At 41.7% G+C, this 26,702-nt stretch overlaps 2 protein-coding genes across 2 annotated transcripts in view; both read left to right on the forward strand.

Annotated features, from left to right (window-relative positions):
• The first annotated feature begins 112 nt into the window (after nucleotides 1-112).
• Nucleotides 113-14,175, forward strand: TDP2 (tyrosyl-DNA phosphodiesterase 2). The gene is made up of 7 exons (XM_045800509.2): nucleotides 113-344; nucleotides 424-512; nucleotides 4,139-4,312; nucleotides 5,027-5,118; nucleotides 6,556-6,674; nucleotides 8,137-8,307; nucleotides 13,062-14,175. The coding sequence occupies exons 1-7, from the start codon at nucleotides 192-194 to the stop codon at nucleotides 13,341-13,343; spliced, it is 1,080 nt and encodes a 359-aa protein (XP_045656465.1). The 5' UTR covers nucleotides 113-191; the 3' UTR covers nucleotides 13,344-14,175.
• Nucleotides 14,176-17,352: 3,177 nt separating this feature from the next.
• Nucleotides 17,353-26,702, forward strand: part of KIAA0319 (KIAA0319 ortholog) — a 104,529-nt gene continuing 95,179 nt past the window's right edge. Inside the window, exon 1 of the mRNA XM_045800510.2 lies at nucleotides 17,353-17,487. The gene's annotated coding sequence lies outside the window, so the exon portion shown is untranslated. The remainder of the gene's footprint in view (nucleotides 17,488-26,702) is intronic.

Consider the following 26,702-nt stretch of genomic DNA (forward strand, 5'->3'; position numbering starts at 1 on the left):
GCGCAGTGAGTCACCCGTCCCCGCCCCGGCCGGCTCTCCCGCGGCGCGGCCGCGCCTATCGCTCTCCGAGGGCGGAGCGCGTTTCCGGCCGGGCGGCTGAGGTGGGTGCGCCGGGGCGGCGGGCGCCTGCGCAGATCCGCGCGTCGGCTCTCCGGCCCTGCTGAGGGGCGCGGTGCGCCCTGGGCGAGCCCATGGAACGGCCGAGGGACTTGGAAGCGGAGCGGGCAGAGGGCGAGCCCGAGGTGAAAAAGCAGCGACTTCTGTGTGTGGAGTTCGCCTCGGTCGCGAGGTGCGACTCCGCCGTGGCTCAGTGCTACCTGGCCGAGAACGACTGGGAGATGGAAGTACGCTTCGTTGCTCTCTTCCTCCTCTTTCCCTCGGTCCGGGGGGCGCCCAGGTCTCACCGCCGTGTGTGTTTTTCAGAGAGCGCTGAACTCCTACTTCGAGCCGCCCGGGCAGGAGAGCGCCGCGGAGAGCCGCCCTCAGACGGCGGCGGCGGGGCCCGAGTCCTGGTGAGGGGGCGGGGGGCGGGGGGCGCGCGGGCCGGGCGGGGGCGCGGGGCTGGGGCCTTCTCCCCCGGGCGCTGCGGGCCGGGAGGGAAATCTCTGAGCGCTTCGGAATGAATGAGGGAGGCAGGGTCCTCTGCTGAAGTCCCCGGCTTCCTGTGTTCATTCATTCTCCCTGCCGGCCGGCCAGGGATGCTCTGCGGTTCTGAAGTCCAGGTGCCTTACGCCTTCCAGCGGTTCAACCACTACCTATCTTTCCCGGCTTGTCTCCTCTCCCCCTCTCTTTCTCCTACCCCGCAAGTTGTTACTGGGAATCAAACTTTCGCTTTCTCCAGTGGGCGTTTTCTCTTGCCTTGCATTCTTTGTAAAGATACTTATTGATGTAGAAATGGTTGGGGTTTGGAGCCCATGGCCAAGGAAATTTTTTTTTTTTTAAGATTTATTTATTTCAGAGGGAGTGAGAGCGCGAAAGCATGAGCGGTGGGAGGGGCAGAGGGAGCAGCAGACTCCTTGCAGAGCTGAGAGCAAGGTCCTGGGGGATCAACACCTGAGCCAAAGGCAGTCTCGTAACTGACTGAGCCACCCAGGTGCCCCAAGGAAGAATTCTTGAGACGTCTTTGGTGAAAAAAAGGTAGCTTTATTAAAGCACGGGGACTGGACCCATGGGCAGAAAGAGCTGGACTGGCCCATTATATGCTTTCACGTTGGGAGGGGGTTAGGGACAGCACAAGCCTTCAAAGTATTTTGGAAGCTAGGTTTCCAGGACCTTGAGGGGGCTAGCTTTTGATAGGAAAAGGTCATTTGTTACTGTCTAATAAAACCTGAGTCATGAGACCCTTCAGATATATTTGTGGGTCATGTGCTTGGGGGATGATTGCCAGCATGTATCTTGGGGGAGAGTGGTAGAGATAGAGGAAGTCTCCAAGGGAATTTTTATATGTTAAAGTAGATTTATAGGATCCTGTGGGGGGTGGCTAAGATTGACTTTTGCTCTTAGCAAAAGTACTAACATCAGCGCAGCTGAGTTCCTAGAGAAAGGTCATGGTGCCTGTTTCAAAGACTTGTCAATGAGCTGTTGGTAGTAAGGAAATTTAATTTTTCTTTTGCCTTTCTTTCCCACATCATTTATTACCTTTGCCTAGAACCTTCTCTTCGATCTTTCAACGCTAAGTAATATTTACCTTAAGGCCCAGCTTAGACATTACTTATCTCCAAGAAGCTTTCCCTGATCTCTCAAGTCTGGATAGGTTTTCCCTTGTAGGTATTCTTAACAGCATTCTGCATGATCCCGGTTATAGTAACTTAGTTTATATTATAATTGCTGTTTAATATTTTCTGTCTCCCACTAAAGTATCCATTTGGCGAAGTCAGTATCTGTTTTACAGATTGTTAATTTCCCAAAGTCTAGTACAATATTTGGCATGTAATAAACTCTGAATAAATGTATATGAAGTTCTCCCAGATATGTGGGCAGCCTGTAGAGTTAACTGTTCATAGTGAAGACACTTTTCTCCGTATGATCTCTTCAGCTGCACCAGTTTACAGATGTAATAAGATCATTTCATTAGGCTCCTTTCTCTGACTAGCCTTTTAGGGGAGTTGCCCCCCTCTCCTAACTGTGATAGAGCTCTGCCTCCCATGTTGTATTTGCCTAGCTCAAGCTGGCCAATCAGATCCTCTCTCCTGGGATTTCCAGATTGGGAGGAAGAGAATTCAGTCTGAATCTTCCTGTGGAGCTGGAACAGTAACATGTTAACCTAGTATTTGTGGGGAAAGTTGAGAATGGTGGTCTGCAGAAGGAGAATGAAGCCGAGGGAGGTTGAGTCAGTGGAGTCAGATCAGGAGAAAACGTTGATTGCACTTCCTCAGGGATAGCTGCATTCCCATACCTGGCTCTGTGACAGGTTTCAGTTTCCTTCTAAATTCCTCTGTTTTGCTTATAGGAGCTTGAGTTACTTTCTGTCAGTTGCAACCTAAAGTGTAACTAGTAAAGAAATTGGAACAAAGGCTCTTGATCTCAAGATGAGTTCAAGCCCTCACTATTTTGGGAGTGGAGCCTACCTAAAAGAAAAAAAAAAAAACAAAAAGTATGTGCTGGGGGTGCCTGGCTGGCTCAGTCGGTAGAGCATGTGACTCTTCATGGTATAGCATGCGACTTTTGATCTTGGGGTTGTAAATTCAACCTCCATGTTGGGTGTAGTGCCTACTTAAAGATAAAATCTGAAAAAAAGAAAGAAAGAAAGAAAGGGAGAGAGAAAGAGAGAAAGAAAGAAAGAAAAAAAAAAAAGAAATGGGAACAGAGGAGGTAGATTCCCTGAAATAGTCCCACAGAAAAAATGTGAATCCAGCCGAGTAATGGTGGCAGGGAGAACCATTAGGAGTTCCCTAACCCAGAATTGTAAACTGGAGCGTTAGTGGCGCAATTGGCAAAACTTGAATAGGTCTTAAAATTACATAATAATGTTGTATCAGTGGTAACTTTCTGATGTTCAGTAATGCTGGGTATATATGTAAGCCCGTCCTTGTTTCTAGGAAATACAAGGGTATTTATCCAGCCATTTCAGAATAAAAAGAGCAAAGCAAGTAAATATTAAAGAAGTGAAGTGTTAACATTTATGTGGGTGAATGGTGAAAAGAATTCTTTTTACTGGTTTTAGTGTTTTACTGAAAGTCTGATATTATTTCAAAATAAGTTAGAATAATAAGTTAAATAGATTTATTGTGGTGGTCACTTCACAGTGTATACAAATACTAAATCATTATGTTGTGCACCTGAAATGAATATAATGTTATATGTCAATTATATCTCAATAAAATATTTTAATTGAAAGTTAAAATATTGACATTAAATTTATTAAAGTTATAAATATAGAAACCTATTTCTTAAATTTATGTATGGTGTATAACTGCTCGGCAGTCACCCTTTAATAATGGTTTGTCCCTCCACACAAATATCTGTGCCATGGTGGGGAGGGTGTGAGGTGGTGTCAGGACCATGGACTGGGAGCATGTGCGTGTGGCCTCTCCAGCATGGTGGTCTCAGGGTAGTCAGACTTCTTAAGTGATCTCTCAGGAGAGAGAAAGTGTTAGAAAACGCTTGAGTGAAAGCTTCGAAATTTCGTATGACCAAGCCACAGAAGTGCCAGGATTTCCTTTCCACCATATTGTTGTTGGTTAAGCAAGTCAGTAAGGGCCAGATTCAGGGGGAGAGGTTTTAGACTTCACCTTTCAAGGAGGGGACTAACAAAAAATTTGCAACTATTACTCACAGTGAGATCTTATTTCATATGTTTCAAACATTTCACATATGATTTAAGGTGACTCCAAATTGGGAAATCTTACACTACGTAGTCTAATTTCAGGTCATAGTTTACAAAATCATTTTAGTGACTGACACATGTCATTGAGGGATATTGAGTCGATTCTAACTATATAAGTGAGCAAACAAATAACACAGTAAGAATGTATTTTTCCTTAGTTGTATGACTTCTGCTTTTCTATAGGCAGATACTTCTGGATTCTTTTAAAATTTATTTATCTGTACAATGAGGGCTACAAATAGTTAGAAAATAATTTAAAATTAATCAGTTCAGAGATAATTGCCGAGTTGTGTTTCATTGTGATCTTGCCAGTGTTGACCTAACGAACGAAGAGACAACTGATTCCGTTAGTTCTAAAGCCAGTACATCTGAAGGGATTCAGCAAGAAGATGGCAGCGTGTTCTCTTTCATTACCTGGAATGTTGATGGATTGGATCTGAACAATCTGCAAGAGAGGGCTCGAGGGGTGTGTTCCTATTTAACTTTGTAAGTATTACTACTTAGGTCCGATGGTAGCATGATAACGTGGCTTACCTATCTACAAAGAGGGTGACGGTCAAGATTATGAGCTTTGGAATCCGATCTGAGTTCAAAATCTAGCTCTCAGAAGAAACCTGTAAAAGAATGGAGAGTGATTGCCTCTGTGAGCGAGAGTGTGGACAAGGTGGGGAGGGAACACTTAATTTTTGTTAGAAGCCTTCTAGTACTGTTTCACTTAATAAACTTTGTAATTATTGCTCTGAAAATGAAATTACCAAAATGGTCTATATCTGCTGCGCACTGGCTCTATGACCTTCTGTAATCCCTTGGGAACCACTGAAGTTCTCGGCAGCTCAGTTTTCTCATCACGGTTAACTGTTTCATGAGGATTAATAACTTGTAAGGCATCTAATGGAGTATACGACCCTTGTAGACTCTCCATATACCGATTTCTGTTGTCAGTGATTCCAGTTCTTTTCACTTTAAAGTGTTATGACGTATGTTTTTCTGACTTAATTTGGTCTTTACGGTATTTATTAAATAGCACAGATCTTTCTCATTTTACAGTTATGAGGTATCAGTACAAACATTGAATATTAGGTGCCCTAGGAGGCAGTAGTTTTGTGTTTCTTTTATGGTGTGGTATTTTGCTAATCTAGGTGTCAGCAAATGAAATAGTATAATACTTGGTATTTATTATAAATTGATGTTTTGAATTAGGTACAACCCAGACGTGATATTTCTACAAGAAGTTATTCCCCCGTATTGTAGCTACCTAAAGAAGAGAGCAAGTAGTTATGAGATTATTACAGGTAACAATTTTCCTGCTACTGTCTTTGTCTTTGAAAAACAGTCAATAAAAGAGATAAATCAAGGTTAGCCAATAGGAGCACACACAAGAAAAAGTAAAAATTTTAAAAAGTTTGAGAAAAGTAAGCCAGACACAGGATACTAGGAAAACCATAGGAGAATATGTTATAGAGCTTAAGATATGTGAAAAGTATTGGAAATGGACGGTTTTTCAGGAAAATGTAAATTGCCAAAATTTGAGACCTGGAGTAGTTTTTTGGTAAAATTAATTTATTAAAAAATTTAAGTGTGATAATTGCATTTTGGTTATACTTTTTCAAAAAGTCTTTCTTCCTTTTAATTGATTTTGGGTTTTTTCCTATCTTTTTGCCCTGAATAGTTTTTTGATTTTCCATCTTGTTGTTGTTGTTGAGTGCATTTAATGTACCACACACTGGCTACATTCCATAACAGTTGGCTAAATCTTATGTTTTCTTTGACTTTCACTTTTACATAATGTGATTTTAATTTTGATTTATTTTAAATTCTCGGTTGCTAAGGAGAAGGTAATCTCTCAGTTTCTGTCTTTTGTGTGTGTGTGTCTTTGTGGGACAACTTTTGTGCATTCTCTTGGGGATTCTTTTTGACTCTTGCTTTAGATTTCTTGTTTTCTGAATACCATGCTATTCCTCCTCCTTGGTTTCCTTCCTTGTTTTATTGGGTCTTTTTTTTTTTTTTCCATTTATTGTGCTAAATATGTGGTAGGAACTTTCAAACTGAAGGATTGTCACCTTCAGTTCTGGAAAATTCTTTCCCTCTCTCCTCCTTCTCTGTCCCCCTCACCCTCCCCTACGTGCTTGCACAGCGCCATTTTTCTAGGCTGCCTGCTGTCCTGCTTGGCCCTCCCTTTCGAAATTTCCCTTGCTTCTTCCTTCTCCTTCTTTCCTCTTTTCCTGGTTTCCCTCTGCTCCAGTAAACCACTTTGCACTTCTTCAGCTACTTTATTTTCTGAAAAACAGTTGGAAGCTTTCATTAACTGCCTTTCTACTTCTATTCTTTTCTCTTCTTACGATTTTATACCTTTCTAAATTTTTTATTCATTTACTATAATTTTTCTAAATGCATGTTACTTTGGCTCAGTGTAAGTCTCATCTACTCTTTCAGAAATTTCTCAAATTTTCTTACTTGATATTGGCATCATTAACTATTTTTGGCACTTATGTGAATTCTTTTTTATTTTTATATTTCTTCAATACATCCAGCTACATTGTGGGAGGGGGCAGGTAAACATAGGGACTCAGTTGGCTATCTTCACCTATTTTGAAATAATAGTTTACTTTGAAGATTCAGATCCATTTAAGTATCTGTACCTGTTATAAAACCTTCAGTAGGGGAACTTGTGATAAACTGCAAATACTCTTGACTTCTCAGCCTAAATTCTTTTCCACAAACATTTGAAGGTCATGAAGAAGGATATTTCACAGCTATAATGTTGAAGAAATCGAGAGTGAAATTTAAAAGCCAGGAGATTATCCCTTTTCCAAATACAAAAATGATGAGAAACCTTTTGTGTGTGTATGTAAGTAATTTTTTTAATTGACTTTTTTTTTTTTTTAATTTAAAGAATGAGTTGTTTCTTATAGTTCCATTGTGGTATCATTTTTTTTTAATTGCCACTAGAGAAAATTTTGTCTCCTCTACATTCTTTTAAATAGTCTTAAAGAACATTGTAAGTTAAGTTTTTACACAAATTTCAAATACAAATTTGTAAACATAAAATCCTGATCCATTAGGTATCTTCCTAAGAATACTCAAGAATTTACTAACAGTTCACATTTGCTTCCTTAAGTTTTTTTTTTTTCCCTAAACGCATCGCATATGATACTCTGTTGTACAATGTAAGGCTTATGAGAATGAATCAAAAGATCTTACTCTCCTAGAGTTTATAGATTAGCAAGGGAAGGATTGCAGTATATAGTAACTAAAATAAAGGAAAGGCATAAGTGCCCCTGGAGGAGGTGTGTGCCATGGAAGTTTAGAGATAACTTTTAGCTAGATTGGTTGTGTTTGTTTTTAATTGAGGTGTAACTGGCACGATGGTTAACGCTTTCAGGTGTTCAGTGCAAGATTGGATGTTCGTGTATGTTGCAAAATGATTACCGCAGTAGTCCATTTAACAGCTGGTGCTGTACACGATCACAAAATTGTTTTCTTGTGATGAGATTAGCTAGGTTGTTTAACGAAAAGTTTCATGAGGGAATTTGTATTTGAATTGAGCGCTGAAAAATATGTAAGATGTCGGCGTTAAGAACAGTCCCGGTGGTAGAACCACCACGCGCAAATTTTGGCAAAGTGCGTATTGCGGGATGTGTGTGTGTATATAAAAGTACGTGAAAAGGGACACATATAAGTATAAATGAACATTATATTCAGTTGGGTGTAGAGGGCATGGAGAGGGGTAGTGTGACAAGAAGTTGGTGAAGTAGGTTGGATCCAAATTATAGAAGGTCATGAATGCCCAGCGTGAAAGAATTTGGACTTGATTCTGCAGGCAGTTAGTTTAAATAATTAACAGATCCTGTGTTATTAGTATCTTAACTGCAAAATGGTAAATGATTCTCAGTCATTCATTTAACTGACTTTTTTTGAGTACCTATGTGACGGGCTCTTGGTAATAGCAGAAAATAAAAGAACCATCTTTGCTTTCAAATGACTCATGACTTTTAAGAGAGAAATAATTATGCTGTAATTCAGTGTAGGGAACTTTAAAACCAGTCTTTCCAGGATGCTGTGGGTTGCTTGGGGACACTGGTGGTGGTGACATTTGAGGTAGGTCTTGAAGTATCAGTGGGCGCTCGCTAAGTAGTCTTCTTCGGGAGCAGGATTAGCATGTTACACCCTGACCGAGGAATAGGAGCACAGTGCTGATTTTGCTTTGGTAAATACATACCAGTCATTTGAATAATCGGTTGATTCTGTTATCAAATTTCAGATTAGTGGTTAGTGAATTTTAACAACTATAATTATTTATCCCGTTGCAGGCAAGTGTGTCGGGAAATGAACTTTGCCTCATGACTTCTCATTTGGAGAGCACCAGAGGGCATGCTAAGGAACGAATGAATCAGTTTAAAACGGTTTTAAAGAAAATGCAAGAGGCTCCAGAGTCAGCTACGGTCCTGTTTGCAGGAGATACAAATTTAAGGGATCACGAAGTGAGTGACAAAGTCAGTCCTGTGCCTGTGGGCAGATTATTGCTGTGGGAACTAACTTAGGTTTCTGTTGACCAAAGCTGTTAAAATGCGTAAGTGACCTTGCGGATGCGATTCATGTGCTGTAGGCCTGGCACTGGGGAAGTGGAAGCGGGAGGAGCTCTTACATTATTGGGGGAACGCAAAAATACTGCATCTAAAACAGACAACACAAAACAATATATGTTGATCAAAAAGAGGGGTATAGAGAAAACAATAAAGAGTTAAGAAAAGATTTAAGTTTATTTGCAGTATCTCAAGTTGCAAGGTGAGAAGAACAGAAAGATTTGGCCATCACAATTGTCCCTACCTCTCTTCTGAGTTTTCTTTTTTCAACTTTTTTTTTTACCCCCTTTCCCTGGTATACCATCTCCAGGGCTGAAACAAAGTCTCTTTCCCCTTAGTTCATTTGAGACACTGGGATTTTTCCGGACCTCTGTAGACTTAGATCATACTAAATGGTGGTAAGTTGGCCTTACCTTTTCCCCCAACTCTGGCTGAACTCACATCAGATTAGAAGTGAAGTGCATGGTGCACTGGGTGTTATACGCAACTAATGAATCATCGAGCTTTACATCGGAAACCGGGGATGTACTGTATGGTGACTAACATAAAAAATCATTTAAAAAAAAAATTAGAAGTGAAGTGAAACATTCATTTCACTGCTACAAGCTCCAGGAGTGGAGGAAGAAGTGAAATGAGAAATGAAAGCCTTTCAGGACTTCCAAAGTGAAGGCAGTAGCCTAAAGAAAGGTGCTGATCTGCTTCTCTGTGTGATTTCGTGCCCTTATACACAGATCATTTTTTTTTAAAAGTCTAACTATTGGGCTGTTTGCAAATCAGTGACTTCATGGTAGCTGTTTTGTGGTACCTGGTTGACTAACTGACCTGCTTAAAAGAAAAATCCTGTTTTTCAACAAATGGTGTTGGGAAAACTCGATATCCACATGCAAAAAAGCAAACTTGCATCCTTGCTTTATACTCTATACAAAAGTTTATTCAAAATGGATCAGTGACCTATAAGTAAGAGCTAAAACTGTAAAACTCTTAGAAGTAAACAAAGGGGAAAAGCTTCATGACATTGATTTGCCAACGACTTCTTGGATGTGACACCAAAAACACAGACAACAAAAGAAAAAAAAAGATGAACTTTATCACAATGAAAAACTTACGTGCATCAGGGAACATGATCACAGAATAAAAAGGAAACCCACAGAATGGAAAAAATATTTGCAAATCCTATAGATGACAAGTGAGTAATAATAATATAATTGATATGCTATGATGTTATATAAACAATTTCTGCAATAAAGAAACAACCTAATTTAAAAATGAGCAAAAGACTTAAATAGACAGTTTTCCAAAGAAGATATACAGATGGCCAGTAAGTACAAGAGAAGATGCTCAGTGTCAGTGGTCAGTATAGAAATGTAAATCAGAGCCATCATGAGGTATTACTTGATATCCATTAGCAGGAGTATTAGCAAAATACCAGAAAATAACAAGTGTTGGCAAGGATTTGGATTAGAACCCTTGTGCAGTGCTGATGGGAATATCAAATGGTATACCTGCTGTGGAAAACTGTGGTGATTTCTCCAAAAACAATTTCCATATGGTCCAACAATTCCACTTCTGGATACATACCCAAAACAAAGAAAAGCAGGGTCTCGAAGAGGTATCTGTACACCTGCATTTGTGGCAGCATTGTTCACAATAGCACAAACATGAAAGCAACCGAAGTGACCACTGACAGATGAATGGATAAACAAAATGTATATACATGCAATGGAATATCATTCAGCCTTAAAGACGAAGGAAATACAACATGCTACAGTATGGGTCAGCCCTAGACATGATGCTAAGTGAAATAAGCCAGTTTCAAAAGGACAAATATTTTACAATTCCTCCTAAATTCCTCTAGTTTCCTAAAGTAGCCAAATTCATAGACAGAGGGTATAATGGTGGTTACCAGGGCTGGGGGAGGATGGAATGGGTAGTTAGTATTTATTGGGTACAGAGTTTCAGTTTGGGAAAATGAAAGATTCTAGAGATGGATGGTGGTGATGGCTGCAAGTTAAGTGGATATACTTAGTGCCATAGATCTGTGCTAACTTCTATGTTACGGATACAGGCATACCTCAGAAATATTGCAGGTTCGGTTCCAGACTACCGTAATAAAGTGCATATCATAATAAAAGTCAAATGAATTTTTTAGTTTCCCATTGCATATAAAATTATGTTTATTCTGCTGGAGTCTATTAAGTATGCACTGGCACTATGTCTAAAAAAACAATGTATGTACCTTAATTAAAAAATACTTTATTGCTAAAAATGCTAACCATTATCTGAGTTCTCAGCCAGTCATAAACTTTTTTGCTGGGAGAGGGTCTGGCCATGATGTGGATGGCTGCTGGCTGATCAGGGTGGTGGTTGCTGAAGGTTGGGATGGCTGTAGCCATTTCTTGAGGTAAGATGATGAAGTTTGCTGCATTGATTGACTCTTGCTTTCACAATTTCTCTGTACCGTCCGTGCCATGCCTTTTGATAGCATTTTACCCACAGTAGAACTTCTTTCAAAATTGGAGTCAGTTCTTTCAAGCCCTGCCACTGCTTTATCAACTAAGTTACATAATACTCTAAGTCCTTTGTTGTCATTTCAGCAGTTTTCACCAGGCGTAGATTCCATCTCAAGAAACCACTTTGCTCATCTGTAAGAAGCAGCTCCTCCTCATTTCAAGTTTTGTCATGAGAGGCAGCCATGCAGTCCCATCTTCAGGCTCCACTTCTAATTCTAGTTCTCTTGCTGTTTCTACCACATCTGCAGTGACTTCCTCCACTGAAATCCTGAACCCCTCAAAGTCATCCATGAGGGTTGGAGTCAGCTTCTTCCAAACTCCTGTTCATGTTGATATTTTGACCTCTTCCCATGAATCATGAATGTTCTGAATGGCATCTAGAATGTTGAACCCTTTCCAGAAGGTTTTCAATTGATTTTGCCTAGATCCATCAGAGGAGTCAGATGTGCTGTCATCCGGGCTTTGTGGTTCCACTTGTAGAACACAGAGTAGATTTAGCATAATTAATTCTTTTTTATTATTAAGCTTTTATTTTAATTCCAGTGTAGTTAACATACAGTGTTATATTAGTTCCAGGTATAAAATGCAGCGATTCGACAATTCCATACAGAGATCGCATCATTCTTAAGGGTCCTAGGATTTTTGGAATGGTGAATGAACACTGTCCGCTTCAAGTCAGCAGCTGCGTTAGCCCCTCGCAAGAGAGCCAGGCTGTCCTTTGAAGCTTTAAAGCCAGGCACTGACCTCTGTAGCTGTAAAAGTCTTAAATGGGATCTTTCCATAGAAGGCTCTTTCACGTACATTGGAAATCTGTTGTTGCGTGCAGCCACCTTCATTAACTCTCAGCTCGATCTTCTGGAGAACTTGCTGCAGCTTCTCCATCAGCACCTGCCGCTTCACCTTGTACTTTGTGTTATAGAGATGGTTTCTTTCCTTAAACCTCATGAACCAACCTCTGCTGGCTTCATGTTTTCCTTCTGCAGCTTCCTCACCTCTCCGCCTTCATAGAATTGAGAGTTAGGCCTTTGTTCTGGATTAGGCCTTGGCTGGTGTGATCTGTCTAGGCCACTGGAGCTTTCTCCGTATCAACAGTAATGCTGTTTAACTATCATTCATGTGGTCACCGGGGTGGCACTTTTAACTTCCTTCAAGAACTTTTCCTTTGTATTCACAATTTGGCTAACTGCTTAGGACAGACAAGAGGCCTACCGTTGGCCTATCTGGGCTTTAGATACACATTCCTCTCTAAGCTTCATCATTTCCAGCATTTGATTTAAAGTGGGAGACAGGTGACTCAATTTCCGTATTGTGTCTCAGGGGATAGGGAGACCTACGGAGAGGAAGAAGAGGGAAAGGCTTGTCAGTGGAGCAGTCAGAACACACATATTAAGTTCACCATCATATGGGCACTATTACAATAGTAACATCAAAGATCCTAATCACAGATCACTGTAACCAATATAGAAATAGAAAGTTTGAAATGTAAGGATTACCACAATGTGACACAGAGACACCAAGTGAGCAAATGCTGTTGGAACAATTGCACCAGTAGACTTGCTTAATGCAGCGTTGTCACAAACCTTTAACTTGTAAAAACCGCAATGTCTGTGGAGTGCAATAAAAGGAGGTATGCCTGTATTTTACCACAATAAAATGTTTTTGAAATCCTGGAATGTGAAGAGGGAGAAGGAAGATTTGATAGTAAATTTCAAATGAAACTGAAGGCAGTTGGCCTTAGTCAATCATATAAATGGTATATGTCTACATTTATAGACTAAAATAGAGTAAGTTTTGCCTACTTTTCAGTTGTGTTCATTTTTCAAAAACTAATAGCAATAAGAGAGGCTGTGGGTTTTCAGCCTTCTGTTTCATCTGCTGCCCAGAGTTAAAAATCTATTTATGGCAGAAGAGAAGGGCAAATTCCAGACCTCTCTGGCTGTTTAGATATTTTTATATTACCTGCTTATTACCATACAGCAAAGTACTTTTTAAAGTATATTTAATATTCATACATAGTCTTGCATTGGTGCATTAATTTGTGACATTCTGATTTGAATTGTTGCACTTAGACATAATAGTGAAACCCTTTTTACTTTAGGAGAAAAAGGACTGAATCTTAAAGAGTTTTCTTTCTCTTTTCAGGTCACCAAATGTGGTGGTTTACCCAGCAACATTTTGGATGTCTGGGAGTTCTTGGGCAAACCTAAGCATTGCCAGTATACATGGGATACACAGATGAACTGTAATCTTGGAATAGCTGCTGCTTGTAAGCTTCGTTTTGATCGAATATTTTTCAGGACAGCAGCAGAAAGTGGCCATATTGTTCCCCAAAGTTTGGAACTCCTTGGGTTGGAAAAACTAGACTGTGGTAGATTTCCTAGTGATCACTGGGGGCTTCTGTGCAACCTAGATGTAATCCTGTGAAATGCTTTTCAAATAAGAGTTTTCTATCTTCTGAGTAATTTTGTTCTGGATTTTTGCAATTGTAATTTCTACCTGTCTGGAAAGGTAGGTTATACGGAGGAATTAATATACTACGTCATTGTAACAGAAGAAAACACTACTGTGATTTTTATTTTGTGGATTGTGTCCTCAAATTTCAGGACTAAATATTGATGTTTATTTAAACTAAAGCATACAGAATATGAGACTTCTTAAAGGCCACCAGGACTGTCTGTGCTTGTAATCAGAGGTGCGGCCGGTTCTCAAGCAGGGCCACATGGTCTCTGGGCAAGCCTTTATAGTTTATTTTTAAAATCAGGCACCCAGTAGTTTACATTTTATGTAAATCCTTAAAAATAAAAATAAGAGTTTATTGTGTTTGGGGGATTGGATCTTTTAATTCAATTATCTTAAATGAAAAAGCCATGATTATGTGCATTTGAGTAGATGGCAGCTATCCTATAGCAGACCTTGTTTTTGTCAGCTAACAGTACATGATTGGTAAGCTATAAATGAATTCTTTCAGTTTGAAATTCCTTCACTTTTTAAAATCCATCTTTGTCAACATGTCACCATTCATGTTGCCAACAGAGGTAAATTTAAGCTTGATAATGATTAAAGTTGGTGTTATAGCTGCATTGGGCTTTTTTCCTAAGAGCAAAATAAGTATTTAAAGAGGAACAGCCTTTTAGTTTTACTTCTTATAAAATTGAATTATTTTACAGGAGAGGATAAGGAGCACTTTTAAATGTGCTTTAAAGAAACTTTTTTCTCTGTAAAAGAAATGTACTTTAAATAAAGAATTTTACTTGTTTATAGTTTGTTAAATTTAGTATGCTTTTGAGCCCATGACGGGATTGAAGTTTTTACCTGCTTCCTGTTTCTGGCCCACTGCTGCTACTCACCTTTGTGTGGAAGAAAACCGCTTCTACGAAGCTTCTCAACCCACCAAGAACTACGAAGCATACATCGACATCCTCAGTATAAAAAAGGAAAGCCAGGAGGAGTAATTAGAATGAGAAGTCACAGAGCCTCATTTTCATTGGGGGTGTCAAAATTAACAGCTAAAACACCTAAAAAAAGACAAACTGAATTTATATATAACATTCCCTTTGTAGTGACAATGGAAGGGAGATTTGTATATACTTATTTAATCATTTCAAATGAGAATGCTAATATCTCCACATACATTATGGAGGCAATAGTTCATTTATATAGGAAAAGGATGTTTCGGGTATAAATTGCTTACTCAATTGGAAGAACAATTGTTGAAAGAACCATACCTTATATCACATTACAAAAAAAATTTAGATGAGTGAAAGGCTAACTATAAAAAATAGAATATATAGGGCTGTGTATTAGATTAAATAATTATCAAGTTGTTTGAAAACCTTGAAAGGAGCATCATTTTTTTTTAAGATTTTATTTATTTATTAGAGAGAGATAGTGACAGAGATAGCGAGGGAGAACAAGGGGGGGAGGAGAGGGAGAAGCAGACTCCCCGCTGAGCAGGGAGCCCCACGTGGGGCTCGATCCCAGGACCCTGAGATCACGACCTGAGCTGAAGGCAGACGCTTCACCTACTGAGCCACCCAGGCGCCCCGGGAGCAACATTTATATGACTCTGAGCGTTCAAGTGAAGTAACTTACCATTTGCTGTTTATAATGACGAAATCTAAGAAATCAGTTTTAACTAATGTGAATAGAAACAATTAAATCACTTTTTTAAAAAGTTTACTTATTTTTAAATAATCTCTACACCCAGCGTGGGGCTTGAACTCACAATCCCGAAATCAAGAGTCGCACACTCTTTTGAGCCAGCCAGTTTCCCTACGAGTTTTTTTTTTTTTTTTTTTAAGTAGGCTCCATGCCCAGCATGGAGTTCCATGAGGGGCTTGAACTCCCAACCCTGAGATCGAGACCTGAGCTGAGATCAAGAGTGGGACACTCAACCGACTGAGCCACCCAGGCACCCCTAAACTATTCTCAACTAATGCAAGAATTAAGAACCTACTAATTTGCACTATCTTGAATTTTTTTACTTCGAATCTCAATTTTTCCAGCATAGGAGGTCTGAGTACCTTACTTCCTTGGGGAAAAGCCAACTCAGAATCTTGTATTTATTTCAGTAGGCTAAACACCACCTTTGCCACTGTGGAATAGATGTGGAATATACTTGAAGCTTGCTAGACCTCAGTTTCTCCCACCTTCAAAATAGGGTAATTCCAGTCTTTCTTGTACAGTTTGGTAAGACAAATGTCCCAACCAACAGCATATAAATAAGAGCAGATGAAGTCAGAAAAGCTATACTAAGGATACATACTTGTATCCTTAATATTTATTACAGTCTCTGGCATGTACCAAGAGCTCAATAAATGCCCATTAAATGCTGAGAAGTGGAGAGGGTCCTAACATTAGGGTCCTAGGGAGCTGACTAACATTTTCATGTAGTACCAAAATAGATTCTAAATTTATATATGTATCAATGAATAGGTATTCATTGTAATGGCACTGATTTAAAAAGATGTTAAAAGTTGAACATCTGGGCTAAGCCCATGTATATTAAAGATCTTTGGGAACAAGCCTGTTGTCTAAATGAGGTTTGTTGGTGCAGTGAGAGGGCACTCGGTATTGTAGAATGCCAGGTGAGAGGAGAAAGGGAAGTGCCTTTTGCAAGGTTTGGTTTCCCACTGAAGGATTGATTCTGTGAAGGTCTTAGGATCGGAAATTGGTCCCTGTTAGTTACTGTTTCGGAGGCAGATCGGAACAGAAAGGGGTTAACTAGAGATTGGGTTCTTTCGGGAGGGGAGGAGAGTGTAGCAACTGGGCATCGCCAGTCTGGGTGGGAATAGCAAAGCAAAGGGGACGGCTGGGGTAAGAAAGCAATAGTCATTTACAGAGAGGATTGTTATGTCATTTATGGTGTGAGTTTAGGAGATGAGTTTCTTCAGGTTCTTCTGATATCTGGGGAAGTCATCCTGATTGCATGACTTTGGGAGAAACACGATTTCCTCTTAACTTGCTTCTGGCTTTATCTGTGTCTTCCAAGCCTGGTCAATGGTAGGGTTGCTTTTTTCTTTTTGGTCCAATCTGATTTCCATTCTTTCAGTCCTGGACAGGTTTTTCTTTCAGTGTTCATTATTTAATTCCCACAATCGTCCTATGTGAGTGCTAATATCTCCATTTTATAATTGAGGAAACTGGGGTTTAGCAGGATTATGTAAATCGTCCAAGGCCCATCCGCAGCCATCGAGAAACCTAGTGTGTATGGTCTTGCTCATTGGGTCTGTGTGACTCAGTGCTGTGTGTTTCCCAGTCATGGGAATGTGCTAGGAATGCTCGAGGAATGCCCCGGCTTCTTTTTCTGCCCTATGTTACCATACCTAGATGCTTGAGCATCTTCGTTATAAGAAAACAGAATAAATGCAAGAAAGAGTCTTTCTCGTGTGTTTTCTGTGGTTCAGATCATCACCTTCCCATAGACGCAAATGTAGTCTAAATACGTTGGGCACCTTTTAACCTAGAACGCATGGAGTTGATGGGGCCCCACCCAGCACCGGCGAACCTAAATCAGAAAGTAGCGCGTGCTCAAGACATAGTAGGGCCCAAAGAGGCTCCTGCCAGAGGAGTGGGACCTATGCTTGCGGGGTACCTTCCCTTGAGGGACACACTCGCAAAGGGTCTTTAACCCAGGTGGTGCGCTCTTGGCTTCCTTGAACCACTCTGGCCCGGGCATATGAAAGGCGGCTCATCCCCGAGGCCGTCTAGGATCATGGCGACAAAGGGAAGGGGTCCGCGAAGGAGAGGAGGTGGGCCTACAGACCGCCCTCCCTCGCAAAAGCCTTCCGCTAAGTCTCGTGCTCCTGGGAGCACCCAGCTGGGCAGGGACCGCGGCCCGCCCCTCGCTAGGGGCGCGTGCGCGCGCGTCGCCGTGGTAACCGCGCGACGAAAAGGCGCTGAATCACGGGCGCGCGCTTCCCCAGCTCCCGCGGAAGCTGCTGCGGGGGCCGGGCGGGGATCCTGGGCTGTGGCGTCCTGGTCAGACAGCGGCTGACCCCCGCGAACGCTGCTGCTGGGTGCAGGCGGAGCGCCGGAGCGGCGGCCGGGCTCACGTTCGCGGCTGGAGGTAAGCGCGCCGCGGTCGCCGCCGCGGGTCGCGGTTTGGACCAGAGTCGCTCCTCCCGGGCTCCGTCCTGGGGAGAGGAGGCGAGGGCTACGCTCGGCGGGGCGGCACCTGCTGTGAGGCAGCAGCGGCGCGCGCCTGCGTGCGTGTGCGAGCGTGTGCGAGCGTGTGTGTGCGCGCCTGGCCGGCAGATGACGCCGGCGTGGAGCAGGTGGGACGGCAGGTGATGCTCCCCGCGAGCCAGCCGCGCCGGCTGGGGCTGTCTGGCGTCCGTGTCGCCTGCAGCCCGGTGGCCCAGTGACGGGAAGCGAGGGTGGCGGGGAGCCAGGTTCTGCCGCAGACACGCAGAATCAGGACGCCCTGAGTTTGGGAGGTGAGTTTCTTCGGGCTCTTCTGGACGTCTCGCGAAGAGCGTTCTCGGATGCTGCGCTGGCGGATTGTTTCAGAGTAGGGTGGAGTCGGGAAAATGTGCGTCTTTCCCCAACCTCGTGAATTGCATTTCTTAGACCTGTGGAATCGCTTTCTTTAAACTCCGTTTAGTGATATTTATGGGATATTTGCTATCATCTGCTAAATTCATTTTGTCCTTGTACCTTACCGTAATCTGAACCTCTTCATGGCTTTTCTCTCTTCCCCTTTGAACTTGCTGCACGGAATGGGTGTTAATCAAGATATTATTAAACAAGAGCATTGGCCTGACATTACGGGAGTCATCGTTCTTTCCATCATCATTTGTCTTAATTATATGGAAAGAGAAAAGAATATGATATAGATACTCATGTCCATTTTTATTGCTAGTTTCTTCATCTAAACATTTTTGTTTCTGGGTTAAATGTTAGGGGTTTAAAGGTGCTTGTGTAAAAAAGTTGAAGGATGTTTTTGATAATAGAAAAAGCAAATCATAGACAACCCTTCTCAAAAAACAAGAATTTCTGAGGTGAACGTTAGTATTGATTCTTTATTCATGAAATGCATGTTCACTGTCTGAACACTCCAAACTGTTTATGATAAGAAGCACAATCATGGAGACCACTGGACTTATGACAAATACAGTATTTTATTTTGTGTTTATTATTTTATACCACTTTTCATATAAATGAGGAAAACTGGAGATAATCAATTCAGTCACAGACTTAGGAGTCATAGAGAAATCTGAATTCCTCTGTAATTTGAAAAGGAGAGATGTGAACATGAATCAAGGCTTTTTAGAACCACAGTAGACTAATCACACCTTGCCATGTATAATGCCAATGCGGGGACTTAATTTTCTTTCAGAAAAACAAAAATAATTCAGCCAAAATCTTTACTATTGAAGTAATTAAATATATTAAAAACATATTTTAAAATAGTCAAAAGAGAGCTTCAGTGACTTTTTAATGTAAAAGAATGGATTTGCTGTCAAATTTTCTTGACTTAATTTTTTCTAGCCAAGCAGAGAAGACACATTTTCTTTAAATAAATATATGGAACCAGGCATGACTCTTTCATGTTGGGGGACAGTTGATGTACATTGCCAGGTCAGGTGGCCTGGGTTTGGTCGTGGCCTTGCCACTTTGTGGCTCTGTCACATTTGGCAAATTCCCTAATCCCTCTCAGCCTCATTTTCTTTATCTGTAAAATAGGGGTCATAATAGGACCTACTTAATAGAACTCCTCTAAGAATTAAGTAAAGTAATGCTTATGGGAACATTTGCTCACTGCCTGGCCTGCAGGAGCACTTCAATAAAAGTTATTATCATTCTTGAAATGAGGTTTTTTTTTTTTCAGGAAATATTTTCTGTCTTCAGAATAACTTGGCAGTAAAAACAGAATTATTTTGATGTGACAGAAGCTTGTTCTGATTTATAAGGTCAAACCATCATAAAATGCATAATTTTTCTTTGCAGTATTCTTATAACAAAACAACAATGCTAAATATAATCACAATCTTAAAGGCATGTAATTTCAGATAATTATATTTAATACCACAGGGAGGGAGTTTTGTTTTAGTAGGCCTAGAGTAATTAGTAGGTTCTTGTTCTGTTTGTTTGCTTTTTTTTAATCTGTATTTTTAGACACTATTCATGTGAATTCAATAGTGAGAAATTATTTTATTTCTAAGCGGTAAAAAGGGTTAGGCCAAAATAACATCTACTTTGGCATCATTTTTCAGACTTTTAACTATTAATAGATGTTTGAGTTTCAGAGCAAAGCTTCTTATAGAAATAATACACAGGTACATAAAGATACAGTGTTGGAGTTTAGCTCTGTGCCATTCCAAATAACCTTGGTAGAATTACGTCAGCTGCTGGAAGTTTTCGTATGTCCAACCAGCTACATTTTCTTTTCCTGAAGTTCAAAAAAGCAAGGGATTCTAGTAAACATCTATTTACTTTAAGCAGTGTAGCTAGAGGAAGGGCATAATTCAGACCTCAACATGAATTTTTAAAGATGGGGTTGTTCCGTGCTGTAATTTAAAGCATCAGAATCATGAGACTCAAGGGGAAATGAACAAATGAACTACAGTGTTGCCACCCACAGATTTTCTGTATTACGTGTTGCAGTTTGTTTCTTCATGAGATGAGGAGGTACAGATTGTTCCTTTCTAGGACAACATGATCCTACTTTTCTAGGATTGTGACTATCAGCATACCTTTCCTTTTTTTTTGGCTATTGTCATTAAACTCAAGTATAGGCTATATAACCGCACTGCCTTCTGGTCAATAGAACATACTTATCTTTCTTCAAAATTTTTCAGAATAACCTCTGAAGATGTCTTACCTTTAAAAGAACTATTATCTTTACCATTTCTCTCAAGCGTATTTGTACTTATCAAGAGGTTGAAATATTTTGTTAGTTCAGCATCTTCAACCTCCTTGTCCTACAGCCACGAAGCCTCCAAATTCTTGGTGTCGCGTGCCTCACATTTTGCTGGAGTCAGGCTTCTCTAGGTAGAGGCCTGAGATCCCCACTCCCTGTCATGTGTGTTCATGCGTCTCTGCTGACTAACGAGTCTTCACCCTCTTGCATTTGGGCTTTTCTATCCACTGCTGTGCTGCACCTGCTTTTGCCAAATCTGGAGAAACTGTTTTGACCTTATTATACCAGTCTTCTTCCACTCACTTGACCATTCTCACTTTTTTTTTTTTAAGGTTCATTGATTTAATTTAAGATTCATTGAGAAAGAGCTAGAGACCGGTTTTGCATTGTTTCTGCCTAGAAGTTTAGCCGTATGCAAGGTACTGGGTTGTCAGAGCGGAGTCCCCGTGAGGAGGCATGCCTTGGCAGTCCCAGGTTGCTTTCCACCTCTCCGTGGCGCGCCTCTGGTTTCTTCTAGCCCCTCGGCGTCAGCCGCTCTAGGCTGCAGTGACATCTGCGAGGCTCTCCGTAGTATTTCACGATGTCGCTAGATGTCCGCCGTCTTTCCTGCTGCACCACTTCGCTGGTGCTGCAGAACAAAATACCACAAGCTCGGGGGCTTCAAACAATACCCATTTATCAGCGTGAAGTAGGGTCTCCCTAGACCCACAGGTTATCAGCTGAGCGCATTCTCATCTGGAGGCTGTGGGGAACACTCTGTGTCCCAGCTCATTGAGGCCGTTGATGGAAGCCAGTCCCCTGTACCTCTAGGGCTGAGATCCCCCCTTCCTGCGGCCATCCCTGCGGTTGCTCTCAGCTCCTGGAGGCAGCTCTCAGGTTCCTTCCAGATCGCTCCCTTCATCATCAGAGCCAGCGACAGAAAGTTTCTGTCCTGCTCAGTGTCTTCTGTCTGACTTCCCCTTCTGTTAGCGGAGGGCTCTAATGATAGGCTCGGATGGCTCCGACGGTCTCCCTGTCTTCCAGCCAACCGATTAGTAACCTTCATTATATCTGCAAAATTATCTTTGCCAAGAATCCTAACGTAATCACGGAAGTAACACCCAGGGATGAGCGTCTGGAGGCCGCCTTAGAATTTCTTCTGTCACCCTTGCTGATTACTGTTTGTCTACCTGACCGTTTTCCTGAGTGCGCGAGGAGTCACAGTCAGCCTTGCGTTTTAATCTTCACTGTGATGCTCCTTCTTCGGTTCTGGTAGGTCCGGCAATAGTACTTGTACTTCTTTTATCATCGTTTGTGGGTCACCACTTTTCCAGAACACAGATTATACCCCAGAAAAAGAGACTGTGGCAGATAAAACAAGACCTCGTGTTCTAGAACTCACTTGGCTTGGAGCAGTGTGTGTTACGGGGAGTGTGGGAGTGTTGTGTCCTGCCTGTTTGTCTTTTGGAAGGAGGGTCCCCACGCTGGCCTGTCACGCTAGTCCCCCACAAACCCGCCTTGTTCATCTGTGTATTCCCAACATTTAGCACCGAGTTCATTCATAACAGCTGTTAAATTAATGTTTTTTGGAGAACACTTTTTAATTCCATGGAACTTGAACATTTTTGTGTTTATCTACCTTGTCTTTCATAGCACCTAATTCCTTAATTGTCCCAACTTACTTTGCCCCTGCATTTGAAACCAAATTGTTTTCCGTCCTTCTCCCTCAATTTTTTCCCCCACTATTGACATTAATTATGTTGTTGGTCTTTTGAACATTCAGGTAAGTCTTCCTCCTCATGAGTAACATACAGTTGTCACGAGAGCATTTATTACATCATAATTCCCATCCCGCTGGTTTTGGGTTATGTTTTTGTTGTGTTTTGTTTTTGCTCCTAGTTTGTTATAGAGTAAGCCATAATTAAGTCATTTTAGTTCTTATATTTCAGACGGGTTTTGTTTTATAATGAGTATTGGAATCTACCTTTGCTTTTTCTTCTAATTCCCAAATATCCTTACATAGTTTTGCCTGTTTATTTTTGCAGATGAGTCATATTAAGTACTTGAAAGCATTTTGCTGAGTTTTGGTTCATACTCCATTTCTTTGCGGACCTAACGCCCTGTCATCTTTGACATCTGTTACCCTCCCAGGACCAACCACGTCTCACCCCCACTTCCGTCATCTCTCTCAGTACGGTCTTCGTAGTTGTGTTGAAAAAGAGATTGATTCTCTGTCGCATCTTTGTCGTGCCCCGGGCCGCGCACCCGTGTCTGTCAGTCTGTGTATTTGTCCGCCGTGCGCAGAGATGCTGCTGCTTGTAAGAAGTTCGCTAATCATCACCGGCCTGATCGCACTAACCCTCACGTCGGTGTTTCATTCATGTGGTGGATTTAATGACTCGGAAACATCTTGTGTTTCTCTTCCACCATTTCACTGGTATGATTCTTACGAAGCAGACAAAGCCGGGGAGGAAGTCCTTTTTCTCTGCCTGTATTTTCTTCCCCTTGTTCCCTGATCTGCCCTTGGGGGCCCCACAGAATCTGCTCACTCCCCATGCCACACCAATGCCCTTCTTTTTTTTTTTTTTTTAAAGATTTTATTTATTTATTTGACAGAGATAGAGACAGCCAGCGAGAGAGGGAACACAAGCAGGGGGAGTGGGAGAGGAAGAAGCAGGCTCCCAGCGGAGCAGCCTGATGTGGGGCTCGATCCCAGAACGCCGGGATCACGCCCTGAGCCGAAGGCAGACGCTTAACTGCTGTGCCACCCAGGCGCCCCACCAATGCCCTTCCTTGTTTAAAACCCAACACTGGCTGGATCGTGTTTCCCGTAAAGCTGTTTGATCTCCTAAGAGGGCGTCATTTTATACTGTAATTGAAAGGCATTCTTCTGTTGCCAGTAAAGTCCTGGGTAATCCTCTGTGTTGATTGGCACAGGTTTTCTATAACTTACTTTACTTTATCAGCTTCCAGGGGAGAAAGTTAGAGCGTAGAATACGGTACTGACACATGGCCAAGTTTTCTCGGTCTTGGCTTGGCCCGTAGCTGAATGTATCGTCTAGATCGCCTCCCATCTCCTTTGTTTGCCGGTGAGGATGTGGGCGCCTGCGAGCCCCTCGTAGACGCAGCAGCAGCGCCCTGTCTCTCCTGCAGGTACTCTGAGCTGCGTGTCCACACCTCTGTCCAGGCCCTGGCCGGCCAGGGGTGAGGGGGTGTGACTCCCGAACAGTTCCTCACCTGCTTTGTCAAGGGAGAGTGCTGGGAGTGAGACAGATCAGGGCTCACTTTTGTCTTCTATGTTCCCTACCCATTGAAAACTTCGAGGCTCGTTTTGGAGAAACTGGAAACTTAACTTCTGAGTGGTGAGCCACGGAACTTCAGCCAATTCACCCAGAATGTTCTGTGCACCTGTTGAGGGTCACAGTCTCTGTATCACCTCTCAGAGTGTTACTGGGAGGCTCAGGCGATGCAGAGTGTGTAAAAGTACTTTGTGAGTATAAGCACTATTATAAATGGCTGCAATATTGATGGTGATGATAAATATTACAAACCATTTATTCCCTTGTTGTTAGAAGGATAGATTAGTAGCTGACAATATTCCACTTTCTTTCCTTTGCTATCACAGGGAGTAAGTGAACTTAATGCCAGAAAGTTAAATTATTTTCTTTTCTTTTTTTTTTAGAGATTGTATTTTTAAGTAATCTCTACGCCCAACATGGGGCTCGAACTCACAATCCTGAGATCAAGTCACACGCTCCACCGACTGAGCTGGCCAGGGGCCCCCAGAAAGTTAAATTCTAAAGGAAAACTTTATGGCTAGCTGGTCCTAGGCCTGCTGATAAATAGAATTGAAAGATTGCCTTCATCTCGACAAAGCAGGTGATGAACTGTTCAGAATTGATGAATGGTTTGCCAAATTCAGAAGTTTAGTAACAAAGAGAAGGAAAAATTCTTCTCTATCCATCAAGATCTTCCAGCTAGACTAAAAATTAAGTTGACGAGAGACAGACTAACAGGAGAAAAAAAATCCAGGTTTTATTACATGTGCACCTGGAGGCCCAATGATGAAACGGAGACCTAAAGAAATTACCAAGGCAGGCAGCTTTTATACTTTTTAGACAAAGAGACAATAAATCTTTGAGAAATTGATAGGATAAAGAAAACTTAACTTTGGGAGCTTGGATTAGTAAGGAATTCTAAACAGAATTTGGGATGGGGTAGTAAATTAGTAAACAGTAACAAGGGGTGTTTATACAGCCTTCTGGGCTCTGAATTTCCTTTCTCTGGTGCTGAGGATGTCTCCTTACCTGCTGGTACAGAGAGGTACCTTTCACATAGGAGATTTATTTCCTGCTTTCAGGGGGCTGGAGAAAGGTCTGAGTGTCCTGGTTATACAGGCTGTCCCTTAAGTCACTTTTATTTAAAATGATCAACATGACAGAGTGGCACGTTTTGGGGCAGCCCACACTTAGACCCTACAGTAATCACCAGCTGTGTTCAGAATTTGACACAAAGCAGATTCACTTTCGTTGACACACATAGCACTGAACCCCTGGACCCAGCTATCACCTCGTACTGATGGGGCTTTCCTGCACAGTCACTGGCCTGCCCTTGCTGGGTGTTTGAAAGGTCCTAATGTAATTATTATAGCACAGGACTAAGCATTTACTAGGTAGCGGTGATGACCCCATTAAGTAAGAATTGAATTTAGGGAGAAATAAAAGTGCTGAGCCAATTGAAAACTAAGCTATTCCCATAATTAGAGAGATAATTTAAGGCCCCATGATGAACACTCAAGGTTTTACCTGCTGGAATTTTTCTTCTTAATGGAGGAGCAGTGTCTCCAGGAGTATAAAGCTGGTGTTATTTGCGGTGTGAGGGCTGTGAGGCAGCGTCTTAATTTTGCAGCAGTTTAGAAAAGGTGGTAAAATATTTATTCTAGCAGTTGGCCGATCGGTGCCCAAATAGATATAAATATAAATGTCTTTTTACCTTTTCTTCCTCCCAGCATATACCCTATCACTAAATGGTGTCTGTCCGTCCTTTGAGTTGTTCTTTCTGCTTTATCCGTCACGCCCAGAATGAGCAGGAAATCACCATGTTCCTTTCTAGCTGTACTGTTTCTTCGACTCCCTGAATCCGAGGTGTTTAGGTGATATGCCCAGGGCCTGCGATCCCCCCTGAGGTTGAAGCCTGCCTCCGAAAAGACAGTTTTTGTCATAGTGGCTGAGAAGTACGGGAGGAGGAATCATAAAAAAAGAGAACATCCCAGGCAGCCTCAGCGGCTAAGTAGTGGAAATAGAAATGCAGCCCTGGCTTGTTGGAGATTGCTAGTTCTGGAAAGCAGGAGTTTGCCAACTTAGCTTTGTTAGTCAGTAAACTGCAAAGGGACAAGCGATTAGCCTGTAGGAAAATGCTGTCCAGCAGACACGTGTGGGTCTCCGAGATGAAGCCCCTTTGGGCAGTTTTCCTTGCTCTCAGGCAGGAGAGCTGCGACTGGCTATTTTTCTGAGCCTGCGGAAGCATTTCACTCCAGCATTATTTATACAAGTCAAAAACATAACATAATAAAAAATTATTATGAAAAAAAGAAATTATAGTAAAATTAACGAAGAATTGTGTATTTAACTGATTCTGGCAATAAACTATATTATTCTCTTACAGAAATACAAAAAAAAATCAGAAACAATGTTGATTGCTTAGCAGCGAGGAAATGGTGAAGTAAATTATAATAAGCACCTCGGTGGAATGTTGTGAAATAACAAAAAAAGAATAATTATGCAGAATGTAACAGCAAAGAGTTGTTTTTGTAGCAGAAGAGTAAATGAAAATACAAACTGTATTAATCTCAGATGATCGCTTCGCTGACGTTAGTGTGTGAATAAACGGAAGGAGAACCTAAAGGAAGAAAACAGTCACTCGTTGGTATGATTTGATCATAACTTTTCTAGCTCACGTTTTTGTTTTGCTGTTTCGAGCCTCGGTCTGGGCAGTGTGCTGGAACTGTGGACACAGATACAACCAAGAAAAGCCAGTTCTTCTGGCGTATACCTCTTTGGGGTTTAGCAATATGTAATTTTTAAAAATCATATTTATTCCCTTGATCAGAAATTTTAGCTCAAATACAGTACAGCGACCAAGGGACAGCCGTGTTTCAGTGCCGAGCATGTCTCTCGTACCTTATTTCACCTTTTTATTTCAAAAACTGGTGTCTGCCATGGTTCAGCGTCACTGTTCAACACCTACAACTTCTGGCCATGAAGAATCCTGTTCTGGAACAGGTGTTTCACATCTTCCGAGCTCCTTTGTCATGGATGCCGCCATGGTTCTGTGTTGGCCTGCAGAGAGGAAAGGAAACCCCCAGTATCTGAAAGCCAGAGTTACTTTTTCTTCTCACCGTAAGATACTTGGCTTCCTTCACCCCTACACTTAGAAAATGC

Source organism: Ursus americanus, chromosome 32, assembly GCF_024610735.1.
Source record: "Ursus americanus isolate L20-20 chromosome 32, mUrsAme1.1.p, whole genome shotgun sequence".
In the NCBI taxonomy this organism is placed as follows: Eukaryota; Metazoa; Chordata; class Mammalia; order Carnivora; family Ursidae; genus Ursus; species Ursus americanus.